General features: G+C 57.6%; 1 protein-coding gene across 1 annotated transcript in view; it reads right to left on the reverse strand.

The window, feature by feature from the left end:
• Positions 1 to 333: 333 nt before the first annotated feature.
• Positions 334 to 15,412, reverse strand: part of CUNH6orf132 (chromosome unknown C6orf132 homolog) — a 30,770-nt gene continuing 15,691 nt past the window's right edge. The window contains exons 3-5 of the mRNA XM_045842710.1: positions 8,312 to 8,387; positions 3,135 to 6,237; positions 334 to 2,609 (exon numbers count right to left, since the gene is read on the reverse strand). Of these exons, the coding sequence (XP_045698666.1) occupies positions 2,492 to 2,609; positions 3,135 to 6,237; positions 8,312 to 8,387 (3,297 nt within the window). The 3' untranslated portion in view covers positions 334 to 2,491. The remainder of the gene's footprint in view (positions 2,610 to 3,134; positions 6,238 to 8,311; positions 8,388 to 15,412) is intronic.

Genomic DNA, 15,412 nt, shown 5'->3' on the forward strand with positions numbered 1-15,412 from the left:
GTTGGGAGTGGGGGCTCCTGTCCTCTCCCTGTTAACCAGATAAGGATGCCATGGTGGAGGTGGGGGACAGTGAGAAAGGTGGGTGAGGAAGCCCCAGGATGGGGGAGGCCTAGAAAGCCTTCCTGGAAGAAGTTGCTGAATCAGGGAGCCACCCCCTCAGTCTCTCTTTCCCAACAAACCCCCTGCCCCAGAAGGGACCCAGAGGAGGAAACACAACCCTGCCTCTGACAGCACCTTGAGATGACTTTTCTGCTTCCCTGTCTCCACTTTTGGAAAAGTTGCAGGTACCATGTCCAAGCTTCATGGAAAACCATGAAAGGCCACACACACGTGTAAAGTAGTCATCACCCAAAGATGCAGTTTATTGAGCAACTACTGAGTGCTGTTCATATGCAGGATGCTTTGCCTAAATCGGCATAGATGTCACCACTTCAAGAGGCCTTCCCTGACTGCCCAGTCAAAGCAGATCCACTTCTCTCCCTCACCCTCCAGTTGCTCTCACACGCCCTGTTCCTTCCCTTCCTCCTGCTTACTGTAACTTATGATGTTTCCGTGGGCTCTTTTCATCCCCGCTCTCCTCCACTAGGCTGTAACCTTGCTGTGGGCAGCAGTCCTGTCAGCGTGCTGACTGCTGTGCATCATGCTACGCATAGGGCCTGCCATTTAGTAGTCACTCAAATACTCATTAAATAAATTCATGACTGTCTCCAATCTTCACACAGCTTTATGAGGTAGGTATTATTATCATGCCTAGGGTACAGAAGAAGAAACAGAGGCTCGGAGAGTCAGAGAGACTTGCTTAAGGACACAGAGACTTGCTTAAGGACGCAGCTTGTTATCTCCAGGCCTCAGCTCTGCCCCTTTCCCTTGACGGATTTGGAGAACAAGAGAACATAAGGGTCAGAAGACAAAGTTTAGGTCCAGCACAATGGCTCACCAGTCAGTTCAGCCACCACCCTGTGCTCAGCCTTCCGCAGCTGAGCTCTCTGAACCTCTCTCTCATCACGGAGCCCCAGGAGCTCCGAGTCATCAACCTGTGGCAGCCGCAGAGCAGGAGGCCTATCCCAACTGGCCTGTTCGGTTCCCAAGCCAAGTGAGAGCCAGTCCTTCCCCACCCACCCCAGAGCGATCTACGGCCCCACCCCTCCCTAACACAGCAGATAAATTAGTGAACTCTTTTATAAAACATTGTACAGGGAAAATACATACACACATATAGAACTAGTGACAGCGTTGGGGTGAGGTTCGCTTCTTGAACACCGGTAACCAGTCCTGCCCCACCGAGGTGCCCGCCCAGCCCTGCACGCTTTTTCCCTGAAGTAGCTCCTGCTGTCCCCATGAACTGGCACCCTGGCAGGTTACCACAAATCATAAAGGCCGCACAGCCCACCGAGACCTGAAGGCAGGGACGACAGGCTGAGGAACATTGTTTCCTGAGATGCTTGGGGACCATATGTCATCCCAACCAGGACTTTTTTGGAAGTGGAAGGGGGTCTCGTTCACTGCGAAGCAAGCATAAACCAGGTGTGCCCAGGCATAGGACGAATGGCCCCTCACGGACAGGCCCCCTGCTCTGCACTGGCCCAGTCCTCCCACTCTTGACTTTCCAAGATATTCCCTGTCGGCAGCCAGGATCTCACAGACCACATTTCCCATCCCTGCCACCTCCCTGCCACTCCCCATGGCCTTACTGCATCCGGGCCATACATTTGAAGGCCTTTGGTGTTGAGCCCCGGGCCTTCTGACCCTCGAGCCCAATCCCCAAGTCACGGCTGCCTGGGTCTGAGTAGGGAAGTAAGCCTCGATCCTCTGTCCCCACCTCACACTTGCCACGGCTTCTCTCCCTGGGCCCCCCTGCAGCAAAGGCCAGAGCCAGAGGGAAACAAACCACCGTCAGGTCCCCATTCCCGCCCTTGGCCAATCAATGAAAAGCACTCTCTGGTCCCTGCCCTACATGTTCTACAGGCACATTCCCAGCCCCACCTTCTGTGCTAGGAGGCCCAGGAATCACCTCTTGGGGTGGCAACAGGTAGATGCTGGAGAGGTCAACCTGCAGTGCCCTGCACCCCCACGTGGTCAGCCCTTCGTGAGGGCCTGACAGGCAGTCAGAGCCACCCCAAGATGGGTCCCCAGTCGAATTTAATGCCCCACCCCTTGCTTTTAGAACCTGTTTGGTAGGCTGTGCTTGTAAAACTGCTTTAAATAAGCCTTGCTAAAGCAAATAGTACCAGATAGAAACTCAGGCTCCAGGCTCCTGAAGGCCCCTCCTCCCCTTCCTCCCCCCCACCCCCATCCACAGACAGTCCACAGCACACCGGGACCCAGAGGCCCGCTCTTGATCTTCCTGGAGCCACTGCTTCTCCCTCCTTGTCCATCCCCCGCCTTTGGGGAGCAAAGACTGTGTCTGGGTCAAGCTGCTGCATCCCTCCCGAGCCCATGAACTCAAGTGCCCCGTCTGCGCCCTTGGAGCAGAGCGGCCAGAACCCTGGGCTCAGGACGGGGCGTTCCGATGGGCTCCTGAGTAGGCGTAGGAGATGGGGTGGCGGGTCCCAGGCCTCACGGTGAACGTGTTGATGGGGCTTCTATAGTGGGGAGTGCTTCGGGGAGACCTGGTGGGGAGCAGAGAGAAGTGGGATGAATTTGCAGCTGGCTAACCAGCCCCAGCCTCAGCTGGGACCCCAGTCAGCCAATATCGATTTATCAGACCCAGGGCTCCCCCTCCTGTCCAGGCCCCGAGAGCCACAGAGGACACTCATAGCCATCTCCTCAGAGCCCTTCTGGCTCTGAGCCTGGTTCTGGATCCTTCTGTGTTCTCGGGAAATCCTGCCACCCCAGGACCACTCAGCTCTCCCTCCACCCGGAAACCTGAAGCCCTGGGACTCCAGCAGGTGGGAGAGAGGAGGGAGAAGAGGAAGCAGGATGGGGAAAGCAAGAACAAGGGAGGTCGAGGGAGATGAGGAAGCAGCTAAAGGGAGCACCTTCTGTAGGTAAAGTGAGTCTCCCTGCCCTTTGGGTCCTCAAAACATGTCTTGGACTGATGGCCCAGGCCTGGTCCAAGGGCAGTCTCCACCGCATCTGGCAGCCCAGGCCGCCCCCGCTCCACCACCCTCCATCGCCCCTGCCCCCCGGCTCACCTGCCGGTAGCTGTAGCGGAGGGGAGAACTCGGTCGCCGGTGGGAGCTTTGCCAGGAGCTTTGAACTTGGCCTCTACTCGAGTGGAGCCCTCCAGGGACATCCTCCGTGCTCCCAGGCTGCCCAGACGCGCTCGGCCTGCAGAGTTGACGCGCCGCACCTCCGGTCCTCCGGGCTGCAGCCCAAAGCAGTTGGGGGAGCTCAGGCTGCGGCCGGTGCCCCCGCGGGACAGCCCGGGGCTGCGGTGGGGCTCCCCGACATACAGGCGCCTCTTAATGAGCGAGCCGCTCCCCCTGGAGAAGCGCTCCAGGCCTCCGGCCCCGGAGTAGCGCTCACCCGCCGGAAAACGCGCCGAGGTCGCGGGGCCCACGTCCAGGGGCTGCCCCAAGTCTGAGAACTTGTTCCGCGGAGGGGAGCCCAGGCGACCCAGATACTGCAGAGCGGAGGCTGGGGGCTCGGGGTCATTGCTGAACTCTGGCGGTGGTGGGATGACCTCGAAGCTGAACTTCTCCTCCTCGGCTTTGTGGGAAGGGGAAGAAGGGGAGGAGAAGGACTTGGGCAGCAGGCGGCCCTGGGGAAGGTTGGAGGATGCTGCTCTTTCCCAGGCCACAGGGGCCCGGAGCCCCGCCTTGGTCCAGTTGTGTTCTCGGCTTGGCTCTCTGTCCTCTGGGTCTCTGTCCGGCTGGGCCCTCCACAGGCCGGGCCCAGTGGGCTGTGCGGAGGAGGCCAGCTGGGGGTCTTTCTCAGCCTCTGTGGGTAGCCTGGGGACCACAGTGAAGGAGTTGGGCCGGCCCTCCTTGAGGAAGATGCTGTCAGAGCTGGCCTGGGGCGGGTTGCTGTGGCCGCGGAGGCTCCCCGGCAGGGAGGACCGGCCCAGGCCGACGGCTCGAGACCGCCCCTTCTGCGCCCTCTGTCTGGCTGCGAGGAGCAGGGCCATCGGGGAGCCCCGCTCCACCACCTCCCCGGTCACCGGGTGCCTGAGGGGTTCATCAGCAGGCTGGGCTGAGGCTGGGGGGTTGGCTGGCAGACCCTGGGGCTCCTTGACCTCCACAGGCTCCCCGGATGTGGCAGCCTCTCCTCTGGCCATGGTGGGCATCACCACAGCAACCTCTCGGCCAGGGCTGTTCTGGCTGCGATGAGGCCTGTAGAGAAACGCCCCCTCTTCCCTGCCAGGGGCTGTCTTGGGTGGGAGGGCTGGAGACGACAGGGCTCCCTGTGGGGGAGGCTTACTGGCCTCTGAGGGGCACCCTTCTGCCTCTGGCTGGGAAGGCACTGCAAATTCTTGAGGCTTTGGTTTCTTCCACTGCTCAGCGGGGACTAGGTTCTTTTCTGCTACCTGCTGGAATGATGTGGTGGGCAGAGTTGTTGCTGCAGAAGGCACAGCAGGCCCAGGCCCAGCCTTGGGTGGCGTGGCTGGCCCAGGTGTGGCTGGCCCAGGTGTGGCCTTGGGTGGCGTGGCTGGCCCAGGTGTAGCTGGTCCAGATGTGGCTGGCCCAGGTGTGGCCTTGGGTGGCGTGGCTGGCCCAGACATGGCCTTGGACTGATGTGGTGTGGTTGGCAGAGGGGTGGTGGATGATGGCGGCGTATTCTTGGCCACAGGCTTGGAGAATTGGCCATTGTCAGCTTTGTTTTCAAAGACTCTTCCCCCTTCTAGCCGAGGTTTAGGAGGCAGCGACCCTTTGCTGGGCTTGGATTCCTTCTCTGCTAAGGAAAGCCGGGCTTCCAGCTCGTTCCGGATCTGCTGGACACTGGGAGCCGGAGAGTCCTGGGGCATGTAGTCCACAGGGGGCAGGGTCAGGCTGGCAGTGGCCTCTCTCTCTGGACGGGGACTCTTCTCAGGATCACTTGTGGGGATCTTCTTCTCTGGCAGGCTGGAGGGAGCCTCCTTCTCAGGCAGGCTGGGGCTCTTCTTGCTCTCCTTTCCCTGAGAGACCCCCGGGGGGCCTGGCCGGTGACTGGTACACTGGTCGTCTCTCCTGGAGCCAAAGAGGTAGGCTGCCAGCTCGCTCCGAAGCTTTGCCATCTGGCTGGGATCCCGCCAGTCCACAGGCTCTGAAGAGGCTGTGTCCTCTGGGCTGGGGGGGTTGGGTTTGGGTTTGGGAGGAGAGCTGGATTTGGGGCTTCTCATAACCTTAGCAGGTGGAGGAACTGCCTTCTCATCAGAGGGCAAAGGAGGGGCAGCTGGGGGTAGGGGGGGTGCTGGTGGAGGGAGCGGGGGTGCTGGCGGAGGGGGCGGGGCTGTGGGAAGAGGCAGGGGAGAGGCTGGGGGTAGAGTCTCCGTCTGTTCCTTTGTCCGGGTCTGGGACTGGCTCAGCCTCGGGCTGCCAGGCGCCGCAGCCCTGAGCTCCCCGGGGCCATCTGGTTCAGGGGCCCTGTCCGGGTAGGCCTGGGATGCGGGGCGGATGTGGAAGTTGGGAGGCAGTAGGAGTCGACCGGGGGCCTTCTTGGTGGCCCCATCTTCCTCTGGAGGAGCCCCCTGTGCTTCCTGAGCCGGGATGGATGAAGTCCTGACTGGGGTTGGGGGAGGCACCTTGAATGAACGGGGAAAGGTGAGGTGGGGCTCTGACTGAGGTCCCAGAGGGCTCCCCCTCGGCTCAGCAGGGCTCCTGGGGGGGCTGGTTCTGGGGGCCTCTGGCTGCTTGCCATTTAGGGCTATGTCTGATTTCCACTTGGTGACACCCGCAGGGGGAAAGAGGTGAGCGCTCTTCATGTGAGGAGACGCTGGAGTTGGGGGTGCTGGGGCTGGCATAGGGGGTGGGGGTGGAGCTAGAAAGGCCAAGGGCGGGGCAGGGGGGATGAAATCAGGGGGTGTGGGTGTGGGTGGGGGGGACAGGACTCCCGATACTGGGGGTGGAGGTGGGGCCATGCTGGGTGGGGGCGGGGGCTCCAGCAGCAGAGCAGGTGGTGGGGAAGACTTGGGAGGCGGAGGTGGTGCTGGGGATGCCCCTCGAGGTTGTGAGGTGTCTGGGGGTGGCCCTGAGGGTGGCCTTGGGGCTGGGCCTGGGGGAGGCGGAGGGATGAGTGGGTCCTGGCCATAGTGCCCAGGCCTTAGGTCACCCACAGAGTTGTACAGTCGGAGGTTGCCGTTGACCAGTGAGCTGGTACCTGGAAGGAGGGGGAGACAAAGATGAAAAGGTGTGAGGCTGACCAGCCCTGGCAACCTCTGTGTGCCCAGGGCACGGTGGGGTGGGCAACCAAGATGCTATCTGGCCAGGGTCACGCCTTTCCTTTGGGCACCAAGTGAGGGAGCAGCAGTGTCTCCATCTTCTGGGCTGTTCTGGGAGTGACCCTCCCCTTTCTAGGGGAGGACGCCTGCCTGTTGCTGGCCCAGCCTCCGGAGACTACTGAACACTCTCCATTTGCTCCTGAGAGTCACATTCCGCCACCCTCCTCCGCCCTGCTCGCACTCTGGCGTATCCCTCACTGAACTCCCTTCAGTCACCCCCTGTGAGGGCACCGTCTGTTTTTTACCGGGGCCTTGCCTGGTATAAAGCCAGAAAGACCAGGGTTCAAATCTCAGCCCTACCTCTTACCAGATGTGTGACCTTAAACACACTAATTAACCTTGCTGATCCTCAGTTTTATCATCTTTAAAATGGGCTTAATATCAGTGCTTACCCCATAAAGCTGTTGTGAGGATTAAATACGGGAATTCATATAAATCCACATAAAGGGCAGATCATATGCTAGGCCCACACCAGGCCCTCCATGAGTGGGCCTTTGGTCACTTTGGTCACTACCACCTATGCCTGACATGTCAGACTGGGCAGGACAGACGGGGAGCGTGAGAGAGAGGAAGTCACGGGTCCAGGGCAGGGGCCCGCAGACCTACTCAGTAAAGACGTCTGGTAGACGTTTGGGAGAGAGCAATTTTCTGCTTTCTGAAGACCCTGAATCTACCACACGCCCAGCTCCCCACCTCAGAGAGCACTTGTGGAACAGACACTGGCTGTGGGAGGGAACGGGTATGCAGACAGGTGAGCAGGGCAGCCTGGCATTAGAGAACTGCTGAGCCAGAGGCCAGCCGCGCACACCCTGCCCTCCCTGAACCCAGTCCCCGCTTCTCCCTAGAGCCTGCAGACCGCCAGGGTGCCCTGGCTGCTTCTGTCTTAAGGGCACCCCTCTTTCGCCTCCCCTCCTCCCAGTTTCTAGCACAGAGCCTAACAAACCTGGGGGGCGTGCCCCTCTGAGGGGCTCCTCCAGCCATCTGACTTCAGGACAAAGAACAGAAGGGAGCGGGGAGGGGAAAATGAACACTCATCCACATCGTAACATCCCAAGTGTTAGGAGCTAGGACACATCAGTAACACAAAACAAAACAAAAACAAAATGAAAATTAGTCAGAATGCTAGCCCTCCTGGACATTATGTTGCAGTGGGACAATAAGACAGACCACAAACACAATCCACTAGTAAATTATTACCACGTTATCAGAGGATGGCTAATTTGAGGAAAAAACCCAGGAGGGGTGCCATTTGAACAGGGTGATCAGAGAAGGCCCCACTGAGAAGGTGACCTCTGGGCAAAGAGGGAAGGAGTAGGGGTGAGAGCTGTCCGTAGGTCCGGGGTAGAGTGGACGACACAGAGGGAGGCACTGTGCAAAAGCCCTGGGTGCAGACATGCCTGGGTGTTGAGGGCGCCGCAGGGGCAGGCCGGCTGGAGGAGTGTGAGCGGGGAAAGGAAGCAGGCCAGGAGGCCAGGCGAGGCCAGAGTCTGGCTGTCCTGGCGAGAACCTTTCTTCTGAGTGTCATGGAAAGTCACTGGCAGATTTTGAGCAAGAAGTGTGACAAGAAGTGACTTACGTCCCATGCAGCACTTCACTGCTCCCCACAACTGGAATTGCCTTTCCCACTGCTCACACGGAGACACAGAGGTGCCAGGGATTAGGTGATCTGCCCCAGGGAGCAAAGCCAACGTGTGCAGACCTGGGATTCAAAGCCGGCTCTTTCCAACTCCAGGGTTCTGTCTCCCACTTCCCGCTGCCCCTGGTCCTGCCCGGCCTGGGCCCCGCACCATCCTTGCCCCTCTGGAAGGAGGCTTTACCCAACCCTGGCTCTCCTCAAATCCCACCCACTGCCGCCAAGAAGCCTGGGGACTCCAGTTTTATCACCAGCTGGTGGGGGTGGGCCAGACACTTGGGCCTACAGATGGGCAAGCCTCAAGACCGGGGTCCTCTTACCTGTCACTTCTTTGTCTGCAAAGTCTTCTGGGACAGAGGGGGTGGGCACAGCCAGTGCATGGTTCTCCTGGGCATTCTGCAGGAGAGCAGAGAGATTAGGGGACAAGGAAAGGTGGGACGGGCAATTCCTAAATCGCTGCTGTGTGAGGCCAGTTTACTGCTGCGAAGGTGTTGGGTGCACAGCCTCGAGAATATACTTAAGGATGAGAGGGCTCGTTTAAACAGCTGAATGCTATGATACAGTCAGGTCTCGTCATTCACGGCAATTATGATCTGTAAAGTTGCCTCAAGGGAAATAAAGGTTAAGTTCCTGCAAACCGTAGCCACAGGATTTTCATTGAAGGATCAATACATAACTGTTTAATGTGTGTTTCTGTTTAAAGACACCTCATTTAACATGTATTCTTGACTCGTTGACACAGAACTTGTGGCCAGCAGCACTATAACTCACGCCTGAATGAAACGTGTTTTCTCTCCGCGGCTCACCATAGCCTTCCTGCTCTTAAGAACCTTAGACCGCACTTCAGCGCTACACGTGGGGCCCACTGGAAACGGTGAAATCGCCAACAAAAAGCACAGACATACAAAAATATGGCACTAAACAGAAAAGGCTACTTGTTTACAGTGCGATGGCTGAAACAAGAAGTAAACTGTCATCTTACTCCACCTCGGCTGGAACTGTGTGATCAGGGGAATGAAAATTTTACCCCTCTGCCTCTACTCATGTCCAGAGCATCTGGAATATTGATTTGGGGGCAGCAGATAAATTTTACTGAGTAGGTGAATTTCCAAACACAAAACCCACAAATAATGAGAATGAAGCGGTGTATGACTTAGACCTCCATTTAAAGAAAATAAGATCGAACAAACAAAAAATCTGCCACGAGGCCGTTGGACGTGCATGAGTTAAAAGGCAGCCCCCGAGGCCCAGTCTCCTGCTCACCCTTAGTTTTTAGTGGCGAGTTACAGTTACGGAAAAGTGAGTAGGAAGCCGCAAACCGGAGCATTTCTGTCACTGCAATGCGCTTCTGGTCTCTAAGCCTAACAGGTGTGATGTGTTTACACACTGTTGGTTGGTACTCGTTAATTTGCATTCCACTTCTTTCCTCCAAACACATATTTCCATATGTCAACGAAGTCCTCACACTCGTCCTGTGAAGACTGCAGCACATTTTAGGGCAGCATTCAAGGCCCTCACCCACCCTGCCTCCCACTTCCTGGACATCTTTTGCCTCCCACTCACCTGTTACGCCCATCCTGCAAGCTTTCGCACCCCCTCCCACCACCCTTCCAACCCACTCGCATAGTTCTTGCTCACCCCAATGCTGCTGTTGGTCAGGCTGCGCACCCCCAAACCCCGCCTTCTAACAATGACACCGCTTGCGCTGTGCTCTGAACACACGCTGCAGTCTCACCGGGCTACTCACTCACGGGCTGATGGGCTAAACCTCTGGGGTTCGTGGCTTAATGTACAAGAAGGGGGATTCAAGGCAGATGGCTTACGAGTATCCACAAGGTCCTGGGTTACCGAGGATAATCTCAAAGTTATTCTTTGGTCATTTGGAGGTGACAAATGTCTTCTTATCCTTACAGAATATCGCCACCTGGAACGGCCTTAAGTCACCATCAAGTCTCTTCTTCTGCCTCTGCTTGTCGCACACGACCAGAACACAGCTGCCCAAAGCAGGTCTCAAACCAGTGATTCCGACCCAGGGGCAGGGCTAGGGAGCGGCCGCCCCAGCGCACACACCCATGAAGTACCTGCGCTCTGACTTTTAGGAGACGGAGGCCAGACCTTCCAAAGTCAGGCTGAGACCTCTGATTACTCTTTTGAACACAATTGGAAAGTAGACTTCGTATCACAAGTCATGCTTTGAAGTTTGCCCGCAGCGTGATGCCCGCTGAGCAGCGGCGAGGCAGGACTGGGAACGTGACGTTTAACTCTCACTCTGCACCTCCTGTGTGCCGGCCCTACACTGAGCCTTTACCCGTGTTATCCCAAATCCCTTCCGAGAGTCAGGGTGCAAACCTAGGCCTCCCAGGTCATCTTTTCTGCAAATCACTGAGAGCAATTTTCTCCACTTACAAAATGGAGATGATACTTCCTACTTCGCAGGCTCATTATGAGGAAACCAAATGAGATAATATTCCTAACTCAGGAAGCTGGTGCTAGTTGAAGAATTATGTCATCCATCCTCACCCCCACAAATGTGAAAACATCCAACGAGCAAATCTGAGCTGCCTGGGATCCTGGAAGCACCTTCGGGGTCACCCCGAGCGCTTACGTACAGTTACGGGTGGAGGAGGGAGATGGACGGACTGAATGGACCGGAGAAGTAATACCGCTCACCCACGCCTTGATCCTAACGAACTCTGGAAACGCATCACACTCCCAAGACGTCAGGATGGAAGTCTGTCTCCTGAGCAGGCAGAGCTCGGGCTACTTCAGGTCCCCACATACCACAGGCCCCAGGACACACCCACCACCTCACGGCATTGCTCCAGGTGCTGAGGCGCTCCGCTGTGTGCCACCCCTGGGGCAGGTCCCCAAGTCCAGCCTCACTTGTTCAGGAGCTCCCAGGACTGAACTGACTGCAGCCCCTCACCTCCAAACCCCAGGGGCCCTGCTCCATCCCTCTTTTGCCCCGCAAGCTCTGGTGGCTCATTTAGCTGTCCCTACTACATTCACCCTGGGTGTTCTGAGAAGGCAAACACAAAGTCATTTTAAAATTAGCCCTAGAAAAACAGACCTGAAAGGTGAGTGCCACTCACTCACCACAGGACACAGGCAGCTGGCATCGAGCGGGCTGCTGGGTGGGGGACATAGTTCAGTGTGCAATCGTACAGGCGGGGACAGCGTCCATCTCCACGGGTGCTGAATTTCCTGACTGGCCTCTCTCAGCCTCAGAAAATTGAGGCAAAGAAGAGGGCTTGGAGGTGGCACCGAAATGCCATGCGCAACCCTGCATTGGGTCCCGGGATGGGAGGGGTGTGCCGTGAAGGCTGTTACGGGACTGTCGGCAGTCATCGAATATATATTAAGGTGTATGCGATAATAGTATCATACCAACATTAAATTCCTGGCTTTGGTCATCGTTCAGAGAAGTCTCTGCTCTTAGGTAGCACACGCCGAAGTATTCAGGAGTAAAGGAGCACGATGTTTCGGCCCACTCTGGTGGTCGGGAAGAACAGCTCGGGTGTGGAGGCGGGGGTCGGGGGGTGGAGGGGCGAGTGAGGCTATTGTGGCAGAATGCGGGGGCCTGGGTGGAGGCTCTGGGGAGTTCTCTGAGTTATTCCTGCAACTTTTCTGCACATTAAGATTGGTTAGAGAGAAAAGTTACTTAATGTCATTGAATTGTACATTTAAAAATGGTCAAAACAGTGCATTTTATGTTGTGTGCATCTCACAATTTAAAAAAGTTAAACAAAACGATGACAATATCAGAAGAGGAAGGGTTGGGGGAGACGCAGAGCTTCCCCTCCCCTGGTCATCGGCGCCTCGCAGGCCCCCTGCTCCCGCCCCCCGGACCCCCCACCCCACAATGGTGCCAGCTGCCCCCGCCCTGGCGCTCGCCCTGCCAGGGGCACTTTCTGCAGTTGCAGTTGCCACTTCTTAACTCATTTCCTTTTCACAATGACCCAGTGGGACAGGTGCTGTTATCGCCACCTCTGTGTTACAGATAAGGAAACTGAGGCACAGAGAGGCGAAGTGACTTGCCCGAGGACCCATAGCTACCTCTATGTCACTGTCTTCCAGGCACCTGGTCACCACCTGCACGCCCAGCTTGTCCCAAAGTCCTCCTTGGCAACACAGAATCACCTGTCACTGACCCACAGTCAGGCTGGGCTGGGGCAGCCAGACTTAATTTCTCTGCCCTGCGCATTACTCACCGTGTGTGCTGACACTGGTTAGGTGCCTACTATGTGCTGGGCACCTTTCTGAGTACTTCCCGTGTAGCACCCAGTTTGTCTTCACAGTAACCCTGAGAGCCCCTTTGTTGCTTTTATTTTATAGAAGAGGAAACTGAGGCACAGAGAGGCTAAGTACACTGCCCAAGGTCACACAGCTAGTAAGAGGCAGGGCCAGTCTTGGCACCTCAGAGCCTGCTCTGTGCCACCATGGCACTGGCCGCACACTTTTCCTCCAGCACAAATCGAGCCCAGGGTAGACGACTCTAGTCTTTGCTGCCCCAGCTCAGCCTACCTGAGGGCGACAGCTGATTCTTTGTACATGCCTGGCACAGACTGGCAACTTAACAATTGTTTGTTGAGTGACTGAGTTGCCGGATGAGTGAGTGAGGAACAGAAAGAACAGAGTGGAGAGGTGGATAGCCTGTGCTCCGATGCCAACTCCACCGCTCTTTAACTCAGAGCAAAGTCACTTCTCCCCCAGGGCCGCCTTGCCTCTGCTGTCGGCGCTCTCCAGGGGTCCCTTCGAGCAAGGCATTCTGTGAGTCTAGGCCCATCAGGTGTCCTGTCTGTGACTTAGCTCGCCTATGCCATGTGGGTGGTGACCTGGCCACGCAGGGCCACCCCTTGATAAGAGGGTGTTGGGACAGAATCTGCCGTTGTTTCCGGATAGGAGAGGGAGAGGGGGAAGGAAGACAGCTGGGAGGCAGGGTTCCTGAAGCTGCTCTTCCAGGAGCCACACAGGGAGGCCACGCAGGCAGGGCTGGGCTGAGGCCAACGCTGGCTTCAGACGTGGGACTCCGACTGCTGCAGCCAGTCGGGGAGCTGGCTGCGCCCCACCCTCGGCGCGCTTGCCCTGGGAACTCGAGAGACCCGGTGCTGCCTGCAGGGGTTGACGTGCATCTCAAACATCCTCAGGGACACGGGGGCAGCCCCACATCAAGACAGAGAAGTGCACCAACCTGTGAGCAATGAAACAAACTGAGAGCATGCAAATGAGCACCTGAGTGGCTCTGTGGGGCCCGTCAGCTGGTGCCTCCCTCCCCGGGCCAGTGGGCAGCCAGCCATGGCCACGGCCACTCCCCGCCCTGCTGCCTCTGAGCAGCCCTTGCTCAATGCCAGGGGCAGAGTCCAGCCCTGGCCCTGCGGGCGGGGCACTCCACATGAAACTGAGCCTCAGCCCTTCCTCTTCCCTGCATCTGGACAACGCCCGGAAGCTAAGATCACGCCACTCACCTCACAGAGGGGCACAAGCCAGCTCCCCACCTCAGTCGGCAGCCCTTTAAAAGCCATCCCAGCCTAGTACATTGACATTATCAGCAGTGCTTGGTTGTGGGGACATTGGGGACAAAGGTGCCATTCCAAGAATATTTATTTTCTTCCTTATACTTATCTCTATTGCTAGGTTCTGAACAATGAACTTCTGTTCCCTTTATAATAAAAAATACCCAATAAAATAATTTTAAAATAATAATTTAAAAATAATTCTTGCGATCAGGTGGAAAGAACGTGCGTGAACTTCGGAGCCCAGACAGGCCAGGCGGGCGATCTCAATGTGATTCCATGGTCCCAGAGCCAGCACAGGCAGTATGTGACACACGGTCAGTAATCAATACGTGTGCCCCTCCCTTGCCTTCTGAGACTCATTTTTTCCATCTGTAGAATGGGGGCAATCTTACTCTCCTTGTAAGCTGCCGCACACCTAGAGAGGTGCCACAGAGTGAGTGCTCAAGAAAGCGTTTCCCCTGGGCTCCCTCCCCCAGGGCCTCACAGAGCCCCAGGGGCCAGCAAGGGTCGGAGTCCTTGGACCCATGCTCTGGGCACAGCCCGAGGAGTGGGTCTGTCTGGTGGATCTGAACAGACAGGTGCTTCCCGTGCTGTGGTCAGGTCCCAGGGAATCCCCTGCTGCCCTTTGGGCTATAAACATCTCAGAGCTGCAGAGAAGGAGGAAGGAAAACACTATTTCATGCTGAGGTTAGTAGCCCCCTTAAAGTTTCAGAGGTGGAACCCCCTGCCATTCCACCGAGGCCCAGGGGTCAGAGTTCACCCTATGATGGCCCCAGCCTGGTCCTCTTGGCCTCCTCATGCCCGGGACACATATCCTCATGCCTGGGATTCCTCAAGACCCAGCCAAACCCCAAGGTGGGTCACCAGGGCTGGGCTGATGGGCAACACACGGTTGACCTTGGGCACAGGCCAGCTCTGAGTCTTGGCTGCACATCACGGAATGCAGACCTCCTCCCAGGGTCCCTCCTGCGGCCTGGTTGGGGCACCTCAGGGCGGGGTGCAGAGCTGCAGGGGGTGAGGGCGATGACCCTGAACCAGAGTTAGAGCTGGGCATGGTTGGGAGCACCACTGTAGGCTGGGGGGGGGGGCAGGGAGATGGGACCCCAGGGTGAAAGCCACCAGGAAATGCCCCAGACACCAGCGCCCCCCGCTGGGTGAAGCCCAGCCAGGTGTTTTCCTGGCTTTGAGGGGCAGTGAGCGGGTGGGTAGGGGGTCTGTGCTCCCCACACAGCAGCCTCTCTGGGATGGGCAGCCAGTGAGCATTTTATGAAGCAGTTCCACTGCTTCCCTGCCCCAGCCTCCACCCTCTGCCATAGCTCATTCCCACTCCCGAGGGCCAGGGAATTCCGCCAAGGAGACCGTCTTCCTCTGGACCTGCCTGCCAGCCCGGAAGTGCCCTTAGACCCAGCCTACAGGGCCCTGCCTGGACTCTGTGCCACGGGGGGCCCTGCTCTGGTTCCCTGCAGGGCAAGGGGTCTGTGGGGTCATGGGGGTGTGCCTAGAGAACCTAATCACCCGCTCCCTTTTGCAGGCACCGAAGGTCCAGAACTCCCTGCTTGGATGGCCCTGAGCCCACTCGGGCTTCTTCCCCGTCGGTCCTCCTCAGGGCGCTGACCGGGGGGCACATCCCTGAGCCCACGGGGTGGCTAGGGGGGGCAAGGATGAGAGTGTGGATGGAGCTTGGATGGAGCTTCAGGCCAAGGCCCTCGCTGTGAGGAAAGGAGCCAGGTGGGGAAACGAGGGGTGGGCTGTGGTAGGGTAGGAGCGCCATCTGTACCTCCCTGCAGATCTCGGCCATGACACACGGAGTCCATGTCCACGACACGTTCCCCACGTGAATGCACAGAGCTCCCTCTCCCACCACCCTCCCAGCCGACGTCAGCCACACAAACCTGTCAAAAGCCA

Source organism: Phyllostomus hastatus, unplaced genomic scaffold (assembly GCF_019186645.2).
Source record: "Phyllostomus hastatus isolate PE091 unplaced genomic scaffold, TTU_PhHast_1.1 phas_contig_40, whole genome shotgun sequence".
In the NCBI taxonomy this organism is placed as follows: domain Eukaryota; kingdom Metazoa; phylum Chordata; class Mammalia; order Chiroptera; family Phyllostomidae; genus Phyllostomus; species Phyllostomus hastatus.